Below are 22,145 nucleotides of genomic sequence, written 5' to 3' on the forward strand. Positions count from 1 at the left end.
ATTGAAAAACACCTCTTTTTTGGTATGTTCAAAAATAAAAAGGGATCGTACGATTCATGATCAGGGACAAAAGTTACCCCTTAGGAAAAAGTTTCACGCAAATCGAAAAGGGGTCGGGGCAACTTTTCTCGATTTTGTGTGAGCTGGTAGAGAAAATTTCCCATTACATAGAATTTCATAAAATTATGCAAAATTTATTTTACACCCAGGCCTTTTACATGTAGCTGGATTACTACTTTGCTTGCTGTGAATCTAACAGAATTTTGCATTTTGGAATTTGATTTCGAAATTTTAATTTGGAGATCTATGTTTGAAATCACATCACTATAATATCGTCAGAACTTGAAATCTAGATAAAGAAAAAACTAAACAAAACCAAAACAGTTCATTGCAAATATTTTACCGTCATCAGGGGTGAAATTGGGTCATACAAATTTCAACATTTTTGTATGACCCAATCTCACCCCCCAGACCCAATGTCACCCCTGATGACGGTACTATAAATTTTTCTATCGGATTAAATTACCACTATTGGGCTCTTCTTCATAGACCTTTTTGTACCCGACTCAGCAGTTCAGTCGTTGATCGATCGCTATCTTTAGCACTTAATTGCTGTTTTCACAGCACGTGTTTGTGGGCGAGCGCGCAACTTGCAACTTTTTCGCATTTTTAATTGTTTTTGTTTGCGATTCGCTTTTGCATCCATTCTGCACTTGCTTGATGAGTTGCGATTTGCATCAGACCCCTCCCGGTTCCAAGTGTAGCATAAACATCGAAATTGGGCAAAGTCGTCATAACAAACAAACACTAAAACACACACACTTTGATGTTTTGGTTGTTGTTATGTTTGCTTGTTCGGCCTTGCTTGGCAGACAATGGCAGACCAGTTTTTTTCCGTAGATTTTGGCACGTGTGTTTGAAATTTGCGGATGGTGTTTCAGTTTTCAACTTAATTTGTATTATTGGAGGGTAAATGTCAAAATTCCAGTAACAAAAGGTAAATAAAACAACCAAGTTTATTCCATTTTTCTCTTTATTTTGTTAATGACCTTTTCCTTTTCATCTGCTGGTTTTCTGTGTTTGAGTGTTTGTACAATTAAGTTGAGACATAATCAATCGTTTTGTTTTATAATTTTCATTCCATTACAAATATGCTTCATCTTCGCTTGCTTTCCCTTCCCGACTTTATTTAATGTTTATTTTATTCTTTCTTTATTTCACTGTCACTGTTTGTGTCCGTGTGTGTTTTTCATGGTCATTGTTGTTTTCTTTTGTTTCCCCCTCAAATGTTCGCCCAACAATGCTTCTGCCATTGTGTTTTTTTTCCGGTTTTATTTGCTATATTTCTGTTTCTGTGTATGTATTCGTGTAATTGGGTAGCTGTGTCACACTCTATTGTTTTTGTTCTCTGTAAAGGGGGTTCGGCAAACAACCTTTTTCTTCAAACTTCAAACTCTCGCTATGGTGTCAAACTCTGTCAGATTTTTTGTTTGTCTCTCTTGTCAAGTGTCAATCAACTCAGGGGTTTTCGAAACATATCGTTTTAGGTACACAATTCAAACGCTATTTTTTTTGCGTTAGTATTTTTTGTTTTCATTAACTTTTTCTTTTTAGTATTTCTTGTACAAAACGGAATCGACAAAAATGCAACATTTCTTCTTTTTTTTCGCCACGATTATTGACTCGGTTTCTCTCACTTGTTTCATTCTTTGTTTTGTTCAGAGTTTCGTTCGCATTCGTATAAAAATAGAGCTTAAAACGAGTAGAAAAACTTATTTTCACCTTAACCAACAAATTGTTACCGCGATTGGGTTTCCTTCTATGTGTTAGATGTGTTTGTTTGTGTGTTAGTAGGTTTCTTTTTCTCTTTCTTTCTAGTTAGACATTTCACGTTTAAACATGTGTCGTTATTAATTTTTCTTCAAACATTTCTTTGCGTTCATTTAATTTTGATTATTAGTTTCCATCGCTTCGTCGTTTCGTCGCAACAACAAATACACAAACAAGTTTGCTGCCCGTTGCGTAGCAACGCGCGCGCTCTCACCTCATCAACCGCGCTTCGCGCGCACTTGCGCTCTCTCGCTTCGCGCGGTGTCTTTCGCTGCGTCTGTTTTGTGAGTGTGAGTGGTCTTGTGTGAGATTTTTGGATGTGGTTGTAAATATCGGCAGTGTTTTACGGGCTCTTTCCTCTTTTCGGTTTCGCTTCCGTTCTGTTCCGGGTTTAATTTTCTGGAGAAAAGGTCATTTCTACTGGTTTTGTTTTAGCTACTTGCTTAGCTCTTAGCTCCGCGAGAGAGTGCGTCAAAGGCGGTCTGGCGCTACTCATTACGACACTACTGAGAATTGACGGCTCTTCTAGCTCTCTGTTGGTATTGGTGGTATTCTTCTGATTTTGTTTTGGTTGTCGTAGACACGCTAAAAGAGCTAAACATCAAATTTTGAGAGTGTGGGTCTTTCAGTTTAAGGGAGGATTATTCTCAATACGGGGTTTCTTTTTTGTTTCGTAAAGTCTTGGCTACAAGTATTGACCAATCAATAGTTTTTTTTTTATTTCGTTTCTCACGTGTTTCGTTCACTACTGGTTTGAGCTGATGGAATGATTTTTTTGCTTTCTTTCTGCAGATTTCCTCTTCAATTTACTTCGACAGAATATATATATACTTTTGGCCTTCTGAACTCGTCGTCCTCGTTCGTTTCTTTTTTTTTTGTTTTCATCTAAAAAGTTACATTTTAAAAAGGTTTCCTCAATAAAAGTGTTTTCTTTATCGGTTTGAGTTTGTTTAAACGCTTCCGTTACTAATTTTACTTGTGTAAATCAACGCGCGAAAGAGTATCGAAACTAGAGTCTGGTCCATCATAAGTGTGTAAGTGTGTGTGTGTATAAATGTGTTTCCTTTCGAACGCATGTGTATTAGTGAAAGGAGGGGAGAGTTTGACTGATGAACGTGCACTGTGACGTGAAATGAGGGAGATTTTGGCCTTATTTAGTTAGTGTAGAGAAATAATGGTTCAACTAAAATATCACAGCACGGGACTAACTAAGAACGTAAAAAGGTGACGTTTTGAGAAGAAAATTTCAATGTTTGTGTGTGTTTGTTTGTTTACGATGACACTTCAGCGAACGGAAGTGCCAAGCTTTACCTTTGTATTCAATAAACTTTAACAATTTTGAAAAATTTGACATTTTAATTATTTCTCCTTTACGTTTTTTATTTTGTATTGTAAATATGGTGGGCAAATTTTACTTACATATCTCAATAAAAAAAAACTGCCTTGTCATTGTGTTTTTATTAATGTTGTTTTCTTCCACTTCTTTTTTTACTACCGGTTATCGTTGCCTCATTGTTTTCTGTTTCCTCTTGATTTCTCTATCAATGTGTGTATGTGTGTGTGTGTGGGTTAGGGTGGTTCTCAAACTGCGAAAAATCGTTTTGCTATTTTCAATTATGGGATGCTGTTGATGCCGCTTGAGATTGTGTTATGACTTAAATATGTGACATGTTACTAATCTAACAACTACACATAGATTTGAACAAGATTCACCCATTTGGCCACCGCAAACTGTCAAAATTCTGACTCCTTTTTATTGCCACTTTTCCGCGTGTTATTTTTTTGTTATTCAACTTTTCCTAATGGGTGAAGTTGTGGGTGAGTTTTTTTTGTATGCATTTTTAATATTCTGAGTAAAATTTTCAAATTTTATAACTACCAATATACGATTCATTTCTTTTACTTTCTTAAGGGATTCTTTACTTGTGTTTAGTTTGGTATGTTTACGATACACTATTACAACGTGATGAAAGTACGATTTATACTTAGTTTTTTTTCTCCTTCCTCTTGCTGGTTAGTTGCTACGGGATCTCTCATTTATGTTCACATGATATATATAAAAAAGAACTCATCGCAAAAACGGCTCACATCGTGCTTAAGTTAATAAATAAATAATTTAAGTACGCTGTTTGACTGTGTTTATGACTTTGTGTGATACACTCTTCGGTTTCAATATAAATATTTTCACTACTATTTGTTTGTTGTTTTACTCCGAAATTGATTATAGAGACGTTCCGGGAAATCAAGACTCGAAAAAGGTGTAGAAAAAATGCCTCACATTTACGGAATCCGAAAAAAATGAGCATATCTGGCCGCACTGCTGCTGCACCAGAAACGTTAAAACCGATCGAACCCATACAAAGAGAAGGTGTGTTTGCACGCGCACTCACTACTACTGTGTGATATTTGTTTTGGATGCCTTTTTGAGCGCGCGATCTCTCTCTTTTGTTCTCTCTCTTCGTACGTTGACGCAGACATCTCTCATTCTCATTAGAAGATTTTTCTCGCGATCAGCCGCGAAAGAATCTACTTCAGAAGAGTTTCATTGAGTATTTATTGAAAGAGAAAAACTTAGGAGAGAGTTCTCTCTTGCCTCTTTGAAGTGACAGTCAGTACATTCCCTCCGCGATTTTTGGTAGAGAATTTAGGTGAAGTGCCGTACGCCGTCAATAAGGCTTTCTAGGCCCAATGAAAAAAATATAATTCAACCCAAAAATGATGACCTTCTCCTCCTGTCCTGATGCAAACAATGATCGAGCTCGAGCTGTCACACCCCTGCGAAGTATGATGTTTGACATATCGAGCGGACAGTATAAAATAACCAGCTTGAAATCGCCTAACAAATCACTTTTCCTAGAAAGAAATAGGAAATCTGATGCAAACAAACGTTCAGCTGCCATGTAAACATACTTTGAATGTTTTAGTAAATTTTTGAATCCATCATTTTAATGTAAATATTTCTTAAAAAAACGGACTTAACTTTTGAAGACTCGATTACTAGATAGTTATTTGTTTACATTTTGAAATCGCATTTTTCACCAAACTGAACTCAAAATTGAGTACAAGTGACAGTTGAAAAAACTGCGAGAAACAATCAAAAAGTTTCAAAGATGTAAAGTCTGTACTGCTCTTTTATAATGCAAACATTCATTGACGTAAGAAAGACATACTGTTTGTTTACACTTCGACTTTAGCCCATTTACATTGTTTTATTTGAAATCTGTAAGACCTGCAAAAAATCTTATTCCTTTCCAAAAACGAGAGAAGAACCGTCTTGTCATGTGAAAAAAAGAGATTCCAAGAGATAGAGAGTAGACCAAAAACTCTCCAACTTCTCCAACTTTTACAAGTATTGGTGAGCGCAGCTCAGAGCGCGCGCGCACTCTCTCTCGCTCGCTCGCTCGCTGCTTACGTCATCGTTTCCGCTCGTGAGCACGTTTTGCTTATCGCATTTACTTTTATGAATGTGTGAGTGCAATCGTGACTGTTGTCTTGTGTTCTGGTTCTTATGGTGGTGGTGCCGGTGATGGATGCGTGTGCGTATCTTCACCATCGTCGCCGTCGGCTCGGATCTTCGGCTCTTCGGCCACTTATTCCAGACGTGCCTTGTAGGTGGACTTCCAGATCTCGGCTAGCGTGACCGCGCTGTGGAAGCGGTGGAAGATGCACAGCGGCAGGGTGACGCGCTGGATCAGCGACCAGGCCAGGAAGCCGTAGAACTCGAGTTGAACCTGAAGAGAAATTTAGTGTCAAACGCTGCTTCCTCACATAACCTCAACGGCCCTCGTGACCGAGCACTCACCGGATTGGAGGTCACCTTTTGCGCCTCAAAGGTGTAGATCGCAAACATGGAAACGTTGCAAATCAGCAGGAATGTGACGATCTGGCGGCCCGGCTTGATGCGGTCGTGCTCGGGCAGGTGGACGCGGCGGCGCGAAACGTCCGCGATGAACAGCAGCTGGATGATGACCTGGACGACGGCGACGATTCCGGTGACCATGACGAGCAGGTTCGGTTCGCTCTCCATGGCGTTGAGCGAGCCGGCGATCACGCTGAACGTGGAGTAGATGAACAAACCGAAGGCGGAGATGCGCAGCAGGATGTCGTTCAGGTTGCTCTGCTCCTCGCAGCGGAACTTGAGGTTTTGGACGCTGAGGTGGGGAGATAAGGGGAATAAAGATTTAGTCCACAGACATTTTCTTAACCATTCTATTTTGGTGAGATGTGAATAATTTATAGAAAATCAGAGCGCAAGAAAAAGTGCGCACCTTTAAAAGTATTGCCTTGTTAGCTAACTTGACAGATTGCGCATTGAGAGCGAGGGAGAACAAAGAGCGAGAAAACATTGAGAAGTGGTCAGCTTTCGAAAGAGAGAAAATGAAGATTGTTAAATCAGTTTTGTGGTTGATTTGTGTGGAATAAGACAAGCTGTTTCTTCCATGAAAAGCATCCGTGTTAACGACAAAAACTTAAATTCTGCGAAAATTTATGTTGCGAAAATTCTACTCACCGAATAAAGCCAATGATGATCGCAAACACGGCCAGCACCATCAGGATGCAGTGCGAAGCGTCGGCCAGGTAGATCGCCAGCAGCGACAGCTGCGGATGTCTAACCAGCACAAAGAACAAAATCAGACAGATCAACGAACCGACCAGCAGCAACAGTCCGAAGAATAGTCCCTTGGACGCTCCAACGCAGTCCACCCGTCCGGTGCGAGCCTGCTGGGCCATTACGACGGCGCGGCGCGATAGCATGACCTCCAGTCGGTGCTCCAGATCTTCCTCGCTGGTGAACCTTTAAAAAAAGGGAAACGGTTAGAACTTGGTAGAACTTCAGCTGGGCGTGGAGTCGGTCTCACTTGGGGTATCGTCCAATGTGCTTCCACATGACGTAGATCACGGCGGCACCGATCAGCGAGTACTCGATGATGAACGGGTACAGATACGGGGCCGAGTCCTGCACGATGGTTCCCATGATGTTGACGCGGCCACAGCTGACTACGGTGCCGTTGGCGGTCGATATGGCGGTGGAGGTCGCGATGAAGGCCTGCGGGAACAGTGACTCTAGCGATTCGTACGTCTGGTCCAGGCTGTTGTTGCGCTGCTGCATGTAGTCCACGTGGTCAACGAACTGGTCCAGGAAAGATCCTCCGGCGGTGGTGGTCGTGGTCGAAGCGGTTGTCGAGTCCAGGTGGGCAGCTTCCGAGCTGGACTCGGTGGAGGTTGTTTCGGCTACGACAATGTCACGGATGCGGTCGAACAGGTTGGAGGCCGTCGAAGTTATGGTGCTGGTGATGGCCGAAGCCGTCGTGGTCGTAGTCGTGCTTGGAGTTGTCGACGAACTCGTCGAGCTAGCTCGCGTAGTCGTGCTCGTAGCATCCGTAATGGTTTGCACCGTGTTCTGGATGATCTTCGAAAGCACGCCGCTGCTCTCCTGGGACAAATCTTCGTGCGCGTTCAAGTTCACACTGATCGGCTCCCACTCGGTATCTTCGCGCGGTCCCAACTCCGTACCCATGACCATTCCTGCGTTCCGCAGCGTGTGCTGTCTCAGATTCTCCAAGATAGGATTGTCCTCCGGCTCCGAGGTCACCCGGTTCTGATGATGGGCGGTAATCTCCTTCAGCGATTCCAGCACCAGCGTACGGATCCAGACGCACACGTTCGTGGCCACGATGTGCATCAGGCCGAACCGGGCCAGCACCTTGAACCGGTGGATGTTGAGCTGCAACGAATCACCACATAAAATCAGTACCATAACCTAATTTCTAAACGTTTCTAATCGAAACCTACCCTGGCATTCATGAAGATAAAGTACATCTGCATGAAGGTGAAGATCATTTGGAGCAGCGGGTTGACGCCGCGCAGGATCTGGTGACAGGGCGAGGTGAACGGGATCTCGAAGAAGGAGCCAAACTCGAGCCCGGTGTAGATCATAGTGCCGAGGCCGAAGGCTGTGAGTGATGATGATAAAATAATCATTTTATTTTACTACAATTTGATTTGCTTGTTTGTTGGTTCGATTTTCAATGTCAAAATATCCAGCTTTTTAAGCAAAAATGGCGTTCGAATGACGAACGCTCGAAATGTCAAAATCATGCAGCGGTACCAACATTACGCATTTTTTTCTAATGTTGGTGCTACTGCGCGATTTTGACATTTCGGACGTTCAACATTCGAACGCCATCTTCGCTTGAAAACCTGGATACAGGTGGTTATGTAACAGACATGACCAGTATGCCAAAGAACATTGTTAGATAATAAACAATAATCCACATCCAGCAGACTTACCGATGGCACCCACGCGCAGGAAGAAGCTTCCGTGGACGGGGTCGGTGGTCGTCTTGCGCTTGCATCGTGGCGAGAGGGCAACTTCCGGATCCGGGGTCGGCTCTACGACGGCCTGTGAAGCGGACTAAGGTAGCGTTAATAAAGATTTTCGTTCTTTGACTGTCCCGTAATTGACCGAGAGAAAAACTCGGCGTGAAGTTCAAGCCACATCAAGCAAAAGAAAAATAAAATAAAAAATAACCGAATCGAATCAACCAGAAAAATGCAGAACAACAAAACAAGTTATAATTGACACAAAGGTGAAAACCGAAACGCCCAAACTTGAAGAGAAAAACGGTTAATCAACCAAAACCAACGCCCCACAACCGGTTAGTTTCTACTCTGAGTCTGTGGTTGTGTTAGGTGTGTGTGTGTGTGTGTGGGTGTACTGAAACAGCGGATCCAAAACGTCTACACCAAGAAATCAAAATCGCGGGGATCAGAATCAGGCAAGCCAAATTGGTTTTCCAAAACGAGCAAATAATACGATTTATAGCCAAATAAACGCAAACACACAACACTCTCGAAGAACGAGAACGAAGAACTCTTGAAGACATTGGGTGGAACAAGTACAATCGCCTTTGGTTAGGGGTTAGTAAACGCACAAACTTATGCTAAAAGACGATTTGAATTAATTTGTTAGTATCAAATCCATTAAAAGAAAAAAAAATCCCTCGGAAAATTCTATGACAGCATTGGAAATGGGCCTTGAATTCCAACTTTTCATTACGTAACTGATAATGTTAACGGACAGCATAGACTGCATGACAATCGATGTGGTATTGAACTTGAATGCAACGACGCAGTTATCACAATTTTTGCTTTACGAGGAGGAAGGATAATAACCACGAATCAAACTTTGCAGACGCATAAATCTGGTATCCTGCTGGTTTGATCAGCAAATCCGGTGAAACTTGTTCGGTTGGAATGCAGTTTTTTTTTATTATGGTGCCAAATTCAACGAAATGAGAGAGGCGTGGACCGGTTTGACAGTTTTATCAGAGGAGAGAAAAAATGCGCTATAATTTATTTTTTAGTTTGTGAGTGTTCTAAAGCGATTGAATGCATAATTTAATTAATTATGTTGTTTTCAAACTTATATTTATATATTTTGCGGGGGAAATCTTAGTCAAAATGATACTTATTTTTTTATTTTTTTTTTGTATCAAAAACCAAATTTACTTATTTTAGCCCAGACTTGACATTTAGTTCTGTAAAACATGTTAAAAGTTGTACGATACAAGTAAAAAACAACTTGATATTTAGGTAATATGTTGCAAATTTGTATTTACTAGTCTATTTTCTTTTTTATCTAACTACTCAAAGAGAGTGATTCTTATCCCTTCAGCAGTCTCTTTTCAAAGCAACCTTCTTCACAAAAAAAAAGTTTAGTTTGGAAAGAATTGAAATTTTATGGTTAAGTATTAGTTCTTCTAGTATGTATTATTTATATTTTTGAAATTACTTTCAAACAATTTTCGAACTCTAAGCACTTGTTTACCAAGCAGTCATTTTTTCAAAAAAAAAAAAAACATATTTCCACACCAAAGTCCCTTTTTACAACATATAATTTCTCAACTTTTTCAAATAATTGCACAAATTAATGGATGGAAAGCAGATATTTAATCATTCTAATCGGAACGTTTTTTCAAAAACTTACTAGGAGAGCAGAGTTTTTCACTTTTGTGTATAAAAATCAAAAGGATCCAATTGCACGATGTTGTCCCGTCACGCTACATTTGTATTTCACTAGACTCAAACTTTGAATTTTGAAATACTGGAGTGAATCTTATTGGAAATTTAATGTGCTTTCCAAATTTGTATAAATATTGGTACCGATTTTAAATTTATCAGCAATAAACTGAAAACATATGCGTACAAACATTGTCCCGTCACGAAAGAAACGTGTAAATATTTATGTTTCTTAAACATTACATTTCAAGGTTAAAAGATAAAATTATCGTCGATAATATTATCGCATAACAATAACGATAATGGTCTATGGTTATCGTTTTTTCGATAAGGCTGGTACATATTTTATTTTAAGTTTTTTTCTCCCCCCCTCCCCCTCCCGCCTTCAAAGTTGACCAGAAAAATAAGGGGACAAAAAAGTTTTTTTTTTTCAAATAACATGAAAGTTTCAATGTAAATTTTAGCGCAGTCAGCTGAAATAAATTTAAAATGCATTCCCCTGCATTTAGAATCATTTTCAGCATGTTTGGGTTGATTTGAACATCTCTTGATTTAAAAAAAAATCGATGTTTAGTATCCTGTCAAATTTTACATTTTTTAAAAACTAATGATTGCAAAAAACAACTGAACTAGTATAAAATGCATTTTAAAACACTTTTTTCATGCACATGTTGAGACCATGGCTTGTTACAGTCGACTCCCTGGCTGTTGATCTTCTCGATATCAATAATTCTCCATCTATCGATGAATTCTTCACTCCCTTCAATCTGCAAACTTCAATTATCTTCATTCCTCGATATTTTCCCTTGCTTGAAGGATCTCTTCCTCGACGGTCACTTGGATTCTGTTTGCTTTAAAAATCTCTTCCGGTTGTCAATAATTGCACTTTCTCATGGCTTGCATAGACATTTTTCTTGGCGAAACGAAGCTTTGAAGGGAGTTTGACATTAGTTTGTTTTCGTTTGATGGACGTCGCCATGATTCTCTCCCATAGCTGGGTATCAAGAAAAAAATATTTTCAATCGAGTCTTCATTTTGCATCGTTCTGTAAACTGATGATTCTCTTCCTCGACGGTCCCTTGGATATTGACATTTAATCTTATCGCCGATAATGCACGATAACTTTAATTTACAATGCTTTCACCAAGATTTTTTTAAAATGAAGTAAGTTTCAAAGTATAAATACTCAAAATTGTTCAAAAAATACCGTATTTCTTCGAAAGTACTCAAATTTCATAATTTGCAATATGGGTAATACCCATTGGGTATATTAAGAAGTTACATACATGTGAATCGGCAAAAATCTCAAAGGTTGGTTTGAGCCCATGCTTAAACTTTTTTTTTTAATTTTGCTTTCAGGGCTTTTAAACATACATTTATAACTATCAAAAAAATAAATTTGAGAACATTTGGTTGAATCATTGCCGAGATACAGCAATTAGAAGTTCGCAGTTTCAAAAAACGGGTGCCACGATATCTCAACACTGCTTAGACCAAATAGGCTCAAAATTTTGGTGAAAACTTGTTAAACTGGTCCCGTATGCATGACAAAGGCCGATTTTCAAAAAGTAGATTTTTGAAAAAAGATAAAAATATTTTTTAGTTTTCCATACAAAAAAATCACTAGTTTTTGATTTTTTATATTTTTTAAAAATGCAAATTTATAAATGTCTTGAGAGTCTTCACCCGAAATTTAAGTCAATTTGGTCCATCCCATTTCAAGATTTTGCAAAAAAGCTTTTTGAATTCAAAATTTCGCTTCCTTTGCGAATTTGGGAAATTTAAATATTTTTAGAAAAAAACGGTATTTTGTGCAAATTTTAATATTGTGGATTTAGCTGGTAGCTGGATTTTCTGGCATCTTCTCACGGACGTGGATAGACCTAGATTTTTAATCACTTCTCCGACATCAGGAATAATTGTTTGAACATGCTAGCAAATTTTTTATTCAGTCAGAAAAATATTATTTTTCATTGAAAAAAGTTTCGTTTTGCCTTCCTCACCTGAGGCAAGGCAAGGCTATAAAATCACTCGAAAAATGAACATCTTAAATACGACTCCTAGATATACCTTCACGTATACCTATCGACTCAGAATCAAATGCTGAAGAAATGTCTGTGGGGATGTGTGTAGACATGATTTTTTTTCCACACGATTATCTCAGAACTGGCTGAACCGAATTTGGCCGGATCCGCCTTATTCTGTTCGTTTTGGGGTCCCCTAAGACTCTATTAAATTTTATTCTGTTTAGTGAAGTTATGCCAAGAAAAAGATTTTTTGTAGCTACAAAAAAGGGTGATTTTGCATAACCTAAAAGGCCGGGTCTTTTTGCATACGCGCGAGAGTGCGTAGGGATTTTGGTCTGACCACGCAGAGGATTGGCATCCACACCCTCTTGTATGCGTATCGCCCGGTTGCCACATTGCTTAAGGAGTGTCTTCTGGAAAACTTCTGTATTAATTATGTTGCTGCATGATTTTGTCTCGACATAGATTTACACGAACTTTCTACTGAAATATATAACTCATGAGACTTTTCTCCTTTATTTTGGAGAGTTGGTAAAAAAAGAATTGAAAATTGCTGTTCAAGTAAAATCAATAATTATTAAAAAATAAATAAATTTAAAAAAAACTCTTAGATTAATTTGTAAATACAACCTAAAATACAACATGCACGCAAAAAAATCAGGCCTGTTTGAACCAGAAATTTTTTTTGTTGTTCTAACTTTACGATTTTTTGTTGAAATAACCCTCAAAACCAACTGAAACAACTCAAAATTTTGCGTTGAATTGACCCGATATATTTTGTCAACCCTTTGTAGAAATAACAACAAAATTATTGCGTTGATTTTACCAAAAAACGACATTGAATCAACTTAGCCATTTTATTGATTAAAATAAAAATATTTGTTGTTTACACGTGCTCACTATCCGTAAAAAAATGTTTAAAATATTCGTCAACGTTGCGGTTCAGTCTTTAAAGTCTGTTTTCCAGATTTTGCGTCTGTTCCGTTCACGTGATCTACCCATCCAAGGGCTGTCCGCTAAGCGTAGGTGAAATTTCGTAAAGTTCAATAAATTTGTGCATTAAATTCGTGGCAATTCCGCAGTTTTGAACCAAAAATTTCGCTAATCAATGAATCAAAGTCGAAGCAACAACAGTAACCTGCTGGATAAATCCAGGGATCAACAGTACCGTAACCACCAGGCCGACCCAGTTTTGACAATTGAGAAACGGATGCAGCAGGTGCCAGCAATTACACCGCCTGTTACTCCCGCGGCAGAGAATCGTCACGGTTTTGTCCATACTCTCGACGGAACACGCTTGGTAAGAGCCTCGGCATTCTATCTCAAATGACCCCGTCTAAACGCCCATTTTTACTCTTGTAGACCTCTGCCTATGCCTCTGCGGAAAACAACCTCAATATGCTGGACGTAAGTGGCAACACGACCTATTCAACCCGCGGATACAGCTCGTCGTTGATTCCTTCCGGGACGGCGACAGCATTGGCATCAGGTGCGGTTCTGCTTAACTGCACACGAACCGATCGTGCTTGAGATCGTGCTTTAACGGTTGGAGGTGCAGATTGAAATTGTTACTTTTTTGTCAAATAAATAAAATAAATTGCGAAAATGACCATTCTGATTTCAATTCAATGTTTTTTTTTGTTACAAATAAATTCCAGGTCTTATTTTCAAAAAATGTCTGCATTGTTTCAACAAAAACTTTACTTTGTTTCAACGAAAACCTGATTTGAACGCACTTTCTGTCAAATTTTGATCAACAAAATTGAGGGTAGATTCAACTAAAAAATAGCTTTGAAACAACAAAATATCTCGATTTGAAACAACAAAATGCGAGAGTTGATTCAGTCCAATAATTTTGTTGATTATATTCAACAAAATATTTTGTTGAATCAAGCCTCGTACAGGCTGATTCTACAACACATTTTTCTGCGTGTGAATGCGAGGAAGGCACCAACCACCTTAAGGTAGATTAAGTAACGTTTTTATCCAAATGATCACCCCTAATTTTGGCTCGATGCCGCCATCATGTGACCGCGGGCTCCGTTTGTTTGTCAACAAAGCGCAGCTGGGTGGCGAGACGAAGTGAGGGGGGAGAGGTTTTGACATTTTTATGTCCGCATTTTACCCGCCGCCTATTTCGTTGGTCGTTGAGGGGACGGTCGTTTCCAACGACCGAGTTCTGTAAGGAACTGATTATAAAGTATTTAAAAAAAACTATAAAGAAATTAAAATTCATACCAAATTTCATTTCGTTTGCAAAATTTGAGCATTAAAAAAAATTAGGTATGTTGTGAAAATTTGAGTTTTTAACAAAAAAGAAACTCCAATTAAGTGAAAAAGCATAAAAAATTTCGCATCGTTTGATATCCACAATGCAAATTTTGAAAATTTGAGCATTTTCGAAAAAATACGATATTTTGTGAAAATTTCAGTTTTTAAAAAAACTGTAAAAAAGTGAAAAAGCATACACAATTTCGCTTCGTTTGATACCCATATTGCAAATTATGAAATGTTAAAATTTTTCGAAGAATACGGTATTTTGAGAAAATTTTAGTTTTTGACAAAATGAGATTAAAAAGCAAACGTAGCATACGGAATATGATTGAATTAAGTCAATTCTAGAAAGTTTTTTTTTATACAAGACTATTTTTTTTATTCTTTTTTTCTCAATATGATTATTTTTCGAGTACCATCAATAGATGCGATTCGGGACTACAGTCTAAAAAGAGACAACACTTAAATCCTTCAAATTTGGAAATGAATGGACACATTTTGTTACCCTGAATCTGTTGTAACTAAATCCACACAAAAATATAAAATACCCCTTAAACTGCTGTCCCAATTTGCCCCATGTGCCCCGATTCACCTCAGATTTACCCTTAGAAAAAAAAAAAAGATTTGCAAAATGCATTTACATAACTTTTTGTGATAATGCGCATTGAAATTTCTCAAACATTCAAAATATTTTTATAATTCAAGCATGCTGAGAATAATACAATCAGCAGCAACATTCATTTTGAAATGTTTCCAGTTGATTGCAGTATTATTTTACAGTTTTTTTAAAGTATTGTTTTGACCCTTGACATATCACGCAAATGTTTAAAGGGAAATGACTTGAAATTATAATAAATACTTTTGAGTACATTTCTGAGACATTGAACAATATTTATTATGTTATTATGTTAGTGATTTGGCATTAAAAATGATGATAATAACTTCATTAGCCACCACCTTTTTTCGTCATTCTGTTAGTAAGATTGTTATGTTAGTGAGGACACTCGAAACCATCACACCACAAGGAGGACACACAACTCGGAGGCAACAAACAATGCTCGCGCGGTTCAACAAGAACGGGGAAGGAGACACTACCTTCGGTTGATGTCGCCGGCTGACGTGGCCACCAGCTTTACTACTACTTCCGCCAACAACAACGACCACACTACTTCCACCACCTACGGGGGCAACTCGCTGTTGCGATTCACGCAGCAGATCGCGCTTCTTCTTCGGATAGACTTCCTTCCGGTGGAGTTGAACATTGTTTTGTGTTTTGTTTTTGTGTGTGTTTGTTTGCGTTGTGGATGAATTTTGAAAAAGAAGGAAAATGGAGCAAAATTTAGCAAAAACTGATGACAAAACGACGACGACGACAACGACAATGCTGCTAATTGTGCTTTAAATACATGATTTCTCAATGCCGAAAACATTTCAAAACAATCGAAATCACCTGATACGGGCTGGCCTTGGCGGAAGCCTTGCTAGATTTGTCCTCCGCACCCTTGCCCTTGTCCTTTCCGGCATCTTTCCCGTCCTTGGCATCCTTGCCGTCCTTTCCGTCCTTGGCGGCACCGGCTTCGGCGTCACCCTTCTTTGGTTTCTTCTCCTTCTTTGGCTTCTTCTCTTTGGGTGGTTTGGGCTTTCCGTTGCAACAAGAGCTTTCTGCGAAATGGTTAAAGCAGAAAATAATCAGCCAAATTAGCAACCCTTTTTTGTTGAAATCAACCAAATTCCTCAAACCCACCTTGCAGCAGGAAGCAGAACACGTACAGCAGGAACAGGATGCTGGCCCCGTACAGGTAGGTGAAGAAGCCCTCGTAGTAGATGACCGGCAGCCGGTGCGTGGTGACGTCACTAATGACGTACGCGACACACACTACGATCAGCAGCATCGCGTAGACTAGACTGGTTACGATGAAGAGGGAGGTTCTGTTAAAGGGAGAAAAAAGAGAAATTAAATTTTACTTTAAATCAGAAACGCATTTTTTTTTCATGAAATTTAATATTGTTACAACCATGGAAATGTTTCAAAGCAGTGCCAACATGATTTTCTGTGATAATATGATTCTTTTACAAACATAAAATGTTCAAATAATAATTCACTTTATTTGAATTTTTAAAAATATCTCTCTATTTAATTAAGCGAAATCATGAATCAACGCAAAAAAAGCCAAATTAATCACTCATTGAACCTGAATGATACTCAAGTGACGAACGCAAAAACATCGAAAAAGAAACGCAGTGGTTGCCTAACCGTAGGCGTAAATTTATCATCAATCTTGTTATGTGCGCGAATGCTCGTAGCTTTGCCCCTGCTCGTTTTTATTAAATTTTCAAAAGGTCCTATCTTCATAGGAAACCCATCAAAATAGGAAATATCAAAACGTCAACATACCAAAAATAGACAAGACGAAGTTTGTCGGGTTTGGCTTGTTTTTAATAAAAATCATATTGCAATGGATTTTGATCAAACTTGGATCATTTGATTTGCTTTTAGCTAAAATTTATCAATATATTGAATTCAATGTAAATGAACTCAGTGTCTTTTATAATGGTAAATTTGATACACTGAATTCAATTTGCACTCAACTAGGCTGAAATTTGTAAGTACCGTAAGACGGGGTGACTTTGACAGGATTTCAATTTGTTTTTGGAATATTTTCCAACATTATTATTTTTAAAACATGTACTGGGGAAGGTTACACAAAGTTCATGCACTATTTTGGAAAACAAGTTTTTTCAATAGTGTTCAATAGTGTACAAAGGGAACCTATAATGTATTTCAAATTTAAAGGAAATCAAATAAATTTACTGGAAAATAAAAGATGAAAACTAACTTGTCAAGGGAACATAAATCTTGAGGCGTTTATTCTGGGTCCCGTTCTGTCGCGTCCGTCAGTAGTATTATCTGTCGTACATTACAACTAGAAGCAGATCTGCCAATGAAATAGTACACTTTGACCAATTTAACTAATCATTAATGCCCAATTATTCATTTCAGGAAAGCTAACTAACTTGAATCAACAACCTCAACTAAACTGACTGAAAGTAACTTGAATCTCGAATCCCCTAAATTTTAATTACAAAGCAAAACATTCCTTTACCTAGTTTTTTAAATCTGTCTTGCTGCTTCCAAAAACAATAAACACTCGTTTTTAAGACGACTATTTCGTGCCTTCCATTTCATTAGGGTACACAAGCTCTGCAAACAAGAGTGTATCCCTATCATACCTTATGTAAACTATCATTTTAGTGAAAGCGACACAATCCTGTTCACACCTGTGTGGCCTTTTGAAATGATAGGCTCTATTTGATCGTCAAAACTCCAGTAGATCCTCGATTCGCAACAATGGTCGATACACTCATAATCCGAAAACCGTTAGTTCAACAGATTAACGAATTTTGTCCGATATCATTTCATTAATGATTGATCGAGACTCTATGGATTTTTTGACAATTCAAAATTGGTAGTATACCACTTCAATTGAAATCAGAAATTCTGATAGCATTACTAAACTGGCTTACACATGAGCAATTCCAGCCCAAAACAGGAATTTTTCAGGTACTTTTTTCTCGACCCTCTCCGATTTCAATGAAACTTTGTAGACATGTTATCCTACGCTTATATAAGCCATTTTTATGTATATGGAGCCAGTACCACACGATAATGGCATTTGAGAAGGGCGTAAGTGTTTTAAATATTTTTGTAATTCGGAATATAAATATTTCTGTATCTCGAAGCCGTTGCATCGTATCAAAAAGTGATCAAAGACAAACTTGTGGAAAATTTGACGGGCTTTTCGATAAAAATACACTGAAAGAAAAAAACACTCAACTTTTATGAGATTTTTTGATTTTTAAGTTTAAAAGTAAAATTTGAGGGGGAGCCCACGATTTTTTTTCGTTCAAAATTTTTGTGAAGATAGCCTAAGATGTAACAAAAAGACTCACGAAAAATGCAGGATGGAGCATCTCACCTAAAAAAATACAAAAATCATTTACTGAAACTGTTTTTTTTGAAAAGTGCTCTAAACGTCAAAATTTTCAAAAACCGAATACGGGAATCGATTCTCCAGACAATTTTACATAAAAGTCTCCATATTGACTACTGTCCTAAGTCCAATCCTTGTGAAGTTACAGCGGTTTTAAAAATAAAAATGTTGAAAAAATAGGTTTTTTGATGGTTTTTGGCAATTTCTATATGACAGACTTGATTTTTCAGTCTCGTAAATATTTTTACCGGAAAGCTCGTCCAATTTCCCATAAGTTTGTCTTTGACCACATTTCAATTGGATGTATGGGCTTACAGATATAAGCTAATTTACTATCCAGGTTACTATACTACACTGAAAAAATATTATGTTTTCAGTTATGAGCAATGTAATTAGCTTATATCTGTAAGCCCATACATCCAATTGAAATGTGGTCAAAGACAAACTTATGGGAAATTGGACGAGCTTTCCGGTAAAAATATTTACGAGACTGAAAAATCAAGTCTGTCATATAGAAATTGCCAAAAACCATCAAAAAACCTATTTTTTCAACATTTTTATTTTTAAAACCGCTGTAACTTCACAAGGATTGGACTTAGGACAGTAGTCAATATGGAGACTTTTATGTAAAATTGTCTGGAGAATCGATTCCCGTATTCGGTTTTTGAAAATTTTGACGTTTAGAGCACTTTTCAAAAAAACAGTTTCAGTAAATGATTTTTGTATTTTTTTAGGTGAGATGCTCCATCCTGCATTTTTCGTGAGTCTTTTTGTAACATCTTAGGCTATCTTCACAAAAATTTTGAACGAAAAAAAATCGTGGGCTCCCCCTCAAATTTGACTTTTAAACTTAAAAATCAAAAAATCTCATAAAAGTTGAGTGTTTTTTTCTTTCAGTGTATTTTTATCGAAAAGCCCGTCAAATTTCCTACAAGTTTGTCTTTGACCACTTTTTGATACGATGCAACGGCTTCGAGATACAGAAATATTTATATTCCGAATTACAAAAATATTTAAAACACTTACGCCCTTCTCAAATGTCATTATCGTGTGGTACAAGCTCCATATACATAAAAATGGCTTATATAAGCGTAGGATAACATGTCTACAAAGTTTCATTGAAATCGGAGAGGGTCGGGTACAACCGATTCCCTATTTGGCATGGAATTGCTCACATAACTGGAGTCTGGAATTATAAAACAACCTAAAAAAAAATACAAAAACAACTACAGTCATCCCACATATTCGGAACACCCACAAATTCGGAACACTTTTGTGATAATTTGTCAATAGCATGCCAAATGCATTTTTTCTGTCGCCCCTGCTATTTATAGGACCTTTATTTGGACATTCTTTTGCTATTTCACTAGTAAAAGTAGTTCATTTTGGACAAAAAACTGCATTTCGAGACTATTTTATTCAGAGCAGCAAAACACTGCCTCCATATTGCACGTTCCATAAATGTGGGATGTTATTGTGCCTCCCACAATTGTGAAACCCCTGGATTAAACTGATATTTTCACAAAAAGAGTTATCATACCATTCATAAAACATCACTAAGCTTGAGTTTAATTGATTTCAGTGAGTGAAGTCACTATTTTGTAAAAAAATATGTACTCCAAGAGAGAATCAAAGTTTGTTTACATCCGTAAGAAAAAAGTGTTCCGAATTTGTGGTTTTCATGGATCAATGTTTTTCTTCAAAAACTTGATAGAAAAGTTAAAATTTGCCGTTGTTCGATACAACTTTCGAAAGATCGCAAGGATAGCTTTCAAATAAAGGTAAAAGCTAATCATTATGTTCAACTATCGATTTGCTATGATTTGTTGAACATTGGCCGATCTGTAAACTGTTCCGAATATGAGGGATGAGTGTAGCTATTCCTCCCCATAATCAAACAGATTTAAACTTGTTCCTAACAGATTTTTTGAACAAGAATATTGAGATTCAAATATTTTTTTATATGGAGCCAGTTCCACACGATAATGACATTTGAGAAGGGCATAAGTGTTTTCAATATTTTTGTATTTCGTAATTTAAATATTGCTATATCTCGAAGCCGTTGCATCGTATTAAAAAGTAGTCAAAGACAAACTTGTAGGAAATTTGACGGGCTTTCTGAAAAAAATACACTTCACTTTTATGAGATTTTTTGATTTTAAAGTTTAAAAGTCAAATTTGAAGGTGAGCCCACGTTTTTTTTTCGTTCAAAATTTTTGTGAAAATAGCCTAAAATGTAACAAAAAGACTCACGAAAAATGCAAGATGGAGCAACTTCCCTAAAAAAATACAAAAATCATTTACTGAAACTGTTTTTTTTTTTTGAAAAGTGCTCTAAACGTCAAAATTTTCAAAATCTGAGTACTGAAATCGATTCTCCAGACAATTTTACATAAAAGTCTCCATATTGACCATTGTCCTTAGTCCAATCCTTGTGAAGTTACAGCGGTTTTAAAAATAAAAATGTTGAAAAAATAGGTTTTTTGATGGATTTTGGCAATTTCTATATGACAGACTGGATTTTTCAGTCTAGAAAATATTTTTACCGGAAAGCTCGTCCAATTTCCCATAAGTTTGTCTTTGACCACATTTCAATTTGGGCTTACAGATATATTACATTAAAGTTACATTACATTAAAATTTGTCGGTACCATACATAAAAACAACAAAACAGTTTTGATCAAGTACAAACATGGAAGATTATCAATAAATTAAAATGTTTTATTTTGTTTTTTTTTTACTTTCCCATCTATTTCCATGTAAATTTTAAAATATGTTTGTTTTTGAAAGTTTAAACATAATTTTGACACAGAAACAACATTTCATAAAAGAAATCACTTAAATTGATTAGATTTTGTACTTTTATTAGGTGTACGGACAATTATTTTACCTATTTTGTTAACTTTTTTTCAGTAAACTATTTTGTATTTTTTTAGATTAAGTTTTTTACAAATCCAATGAATGGATCTTGAAGAGGACATTCTGCCGCGTCGATTGATGCATGCTGATAATTCTTTAGTCGAATTTTATGTACTTTTACATCACGGACAAATATTTGACTCACTGTACCCAAACTCAGTTTTCAAAATTATTCTTGCCGGACTAACAATAAAATTTATTGTTTTATTTGTCTATTTGTCTATTTTAGATTATGTGAAACACATTAGGCATTTAGAAAATATTAGTTTTTTTTTAATCTAGGCCGCTCTAAATATGGTGGGATTTTATAAATAACATGTGTTGAAACTCTTTTATGAAAAGAATTACGAAATGAATGAATATTGTCATTTACAATAAGTCACTTTATTTGAACAAACAAATCATGAAACATCCCTATAAAATTTATAGCTTCCAATCGGTTGTACAAGTTTTATCAACTGTATATTTATTTGAAAGTACATACTTATATAATTTTTGAGCCATGATTTTTAGGAAAATTGACTGGGAGAGGGAAGGGGGACAAAACCTTCAAATTAAATTTGATTTACAATTATATTTTAAATTACTCAATTGCATCATAATCTTTTAACAATTTGTGCTAGGTTCAGTTTAAATTCAACCACTCCCTCAACTTTAATTGACGCTCTTAAAACTATTCCAATAAATAATTGATGAAATGTTTATAACACTCCACTGTGTTACTTTTTTTTTGACTCCAGCTCCGGTAATGGATCATCAACACATTGCAACTGTTGCTCCATCTCCACCTTGAATTCCACAACCCAGGTTGAAACATTGACAAAAATTTCAATATTCATAACTGTTATGACGAAACTTTGCCTCGTTTTGAAAGTCAAATTATTTTAAATTAGTTCACAAGACACGAGAAGCAACACAATCAGGACATCAGAACATAAACACACCGTAACCTGTCCCCATTCTCATTCACCTAAAAATCCCAATTCACAGCCTCCAAAGCCTCCAAACAACTTCCCCTTTCCTCTCCTAACTACCCCATACGAAAACCCCACTCACGCCTTCTCATCATCATCACAATTCC

The 22,145-nt window shown here is 37.0% G+C and overlaps 2 protein-coding genes across 9 annotated transcripts in view; one reads left to right on the top strand and one right to left on the bottom strand.

Annotated features, from left to right (window-relative positions):
• Positions 1-1,261: 1,261 nt before the first annotated feature.
• The window catches only part of LOC120428373 (proton channel OtopLc), a 115,749-nt gene continuing 94,865 nt past the window's right edge, over positions 1,262-22,145 (bottom strand). For 5 of the 8 annotated variants that reach the window (XM_039593524.2, XM_039593466.2, XM_039593664.2 and 2 more), the window contains 9 exons: positions 15,898-16,082; positions 15,604-15,815; positions 15,249-15,395; positions 8,122-8,245; positions 7,624-7,784; positions 6,690-7,555; positions 6,341-6,625; positions 5,633-5,981; positions 1,262-5,561 (listed from right to left, as the gene is read on the bottom strand). In XM_039593524.2, coding sequence (XP_039449458.1) covers positions 5,421-5,561; positions 5,633-5,981; positions 6,341-6,625; positions 6,690-7,555; positions 7,624-7,784; positions 8,122-8,245; positions 15,249-15,395; positions 15,604-15,815; positions 15,898-16,082 — 2,470 coding nt within the window. In that variant the 3' untranslated portion in view covers positions 1,262-5,420. The remainder of the gene's footprint in view (positions 5,562-5,632; positions 5,982-6,340; positions 6,626-6,689; positions 7,556-7,623; positions 7,785-8,121; positions 8,246-15,248; positions 15,396-15,603; positions 15,816-15,897; positions 16,083-22,145) is intronic. The other 3 variants (XM_039593594.2, XM_039593808.2, XM_039593730.2) reach the window with 3 other exon arrangements.
• LOC120428842 (uncharacterized) lies at positions 12,793-13,754 on the top strand. Its single transcript, XM_039593992.2, has 2 exons — positions 12,793-13,179; positions 13,242-13,754. The coding sequence occupies exons 1-2, from the start codon at positions 12,988-12,990 to the stop codon at positions 13,407-13,409; spliced, it is 360 nt and encodes a 119-aa protein (XP_039449926.1). The 5' UTR covers positions 12,793-12,987; the 3' UTR covers positions 13,410-13,754.

This window comes from Culex pipiens, chromosome 1 (genome assembly GCF_016801865.2).
Source record: "Culex pipiens pallens isolate TS chromosome 1, TS_CPP_V2, whole genome shotgun sequence".
NCBI lineage: Eukaryota > Metazoa > Arthropoda > Insecta > Diptera > Culicidae > Culex > Culex pipiens.

Bases quoted from the DNA above. Each gene is read 5' to 3' on its own strand.
- LOC120428842 (XM_039593992.2), top strand. From the start codon at position 12,988: ATGAATCAAAGTCGAAGCAACAACAGTAACCTGCTGGATAAATCCAGG. The intron at 13,180-13,241 runs GTAAGAGCCTCG...TTACTCTTGTAG, and splicing joins CTCTCGACGGAACACGCTTG to ACCTCTGCCTATGCCTCTGC.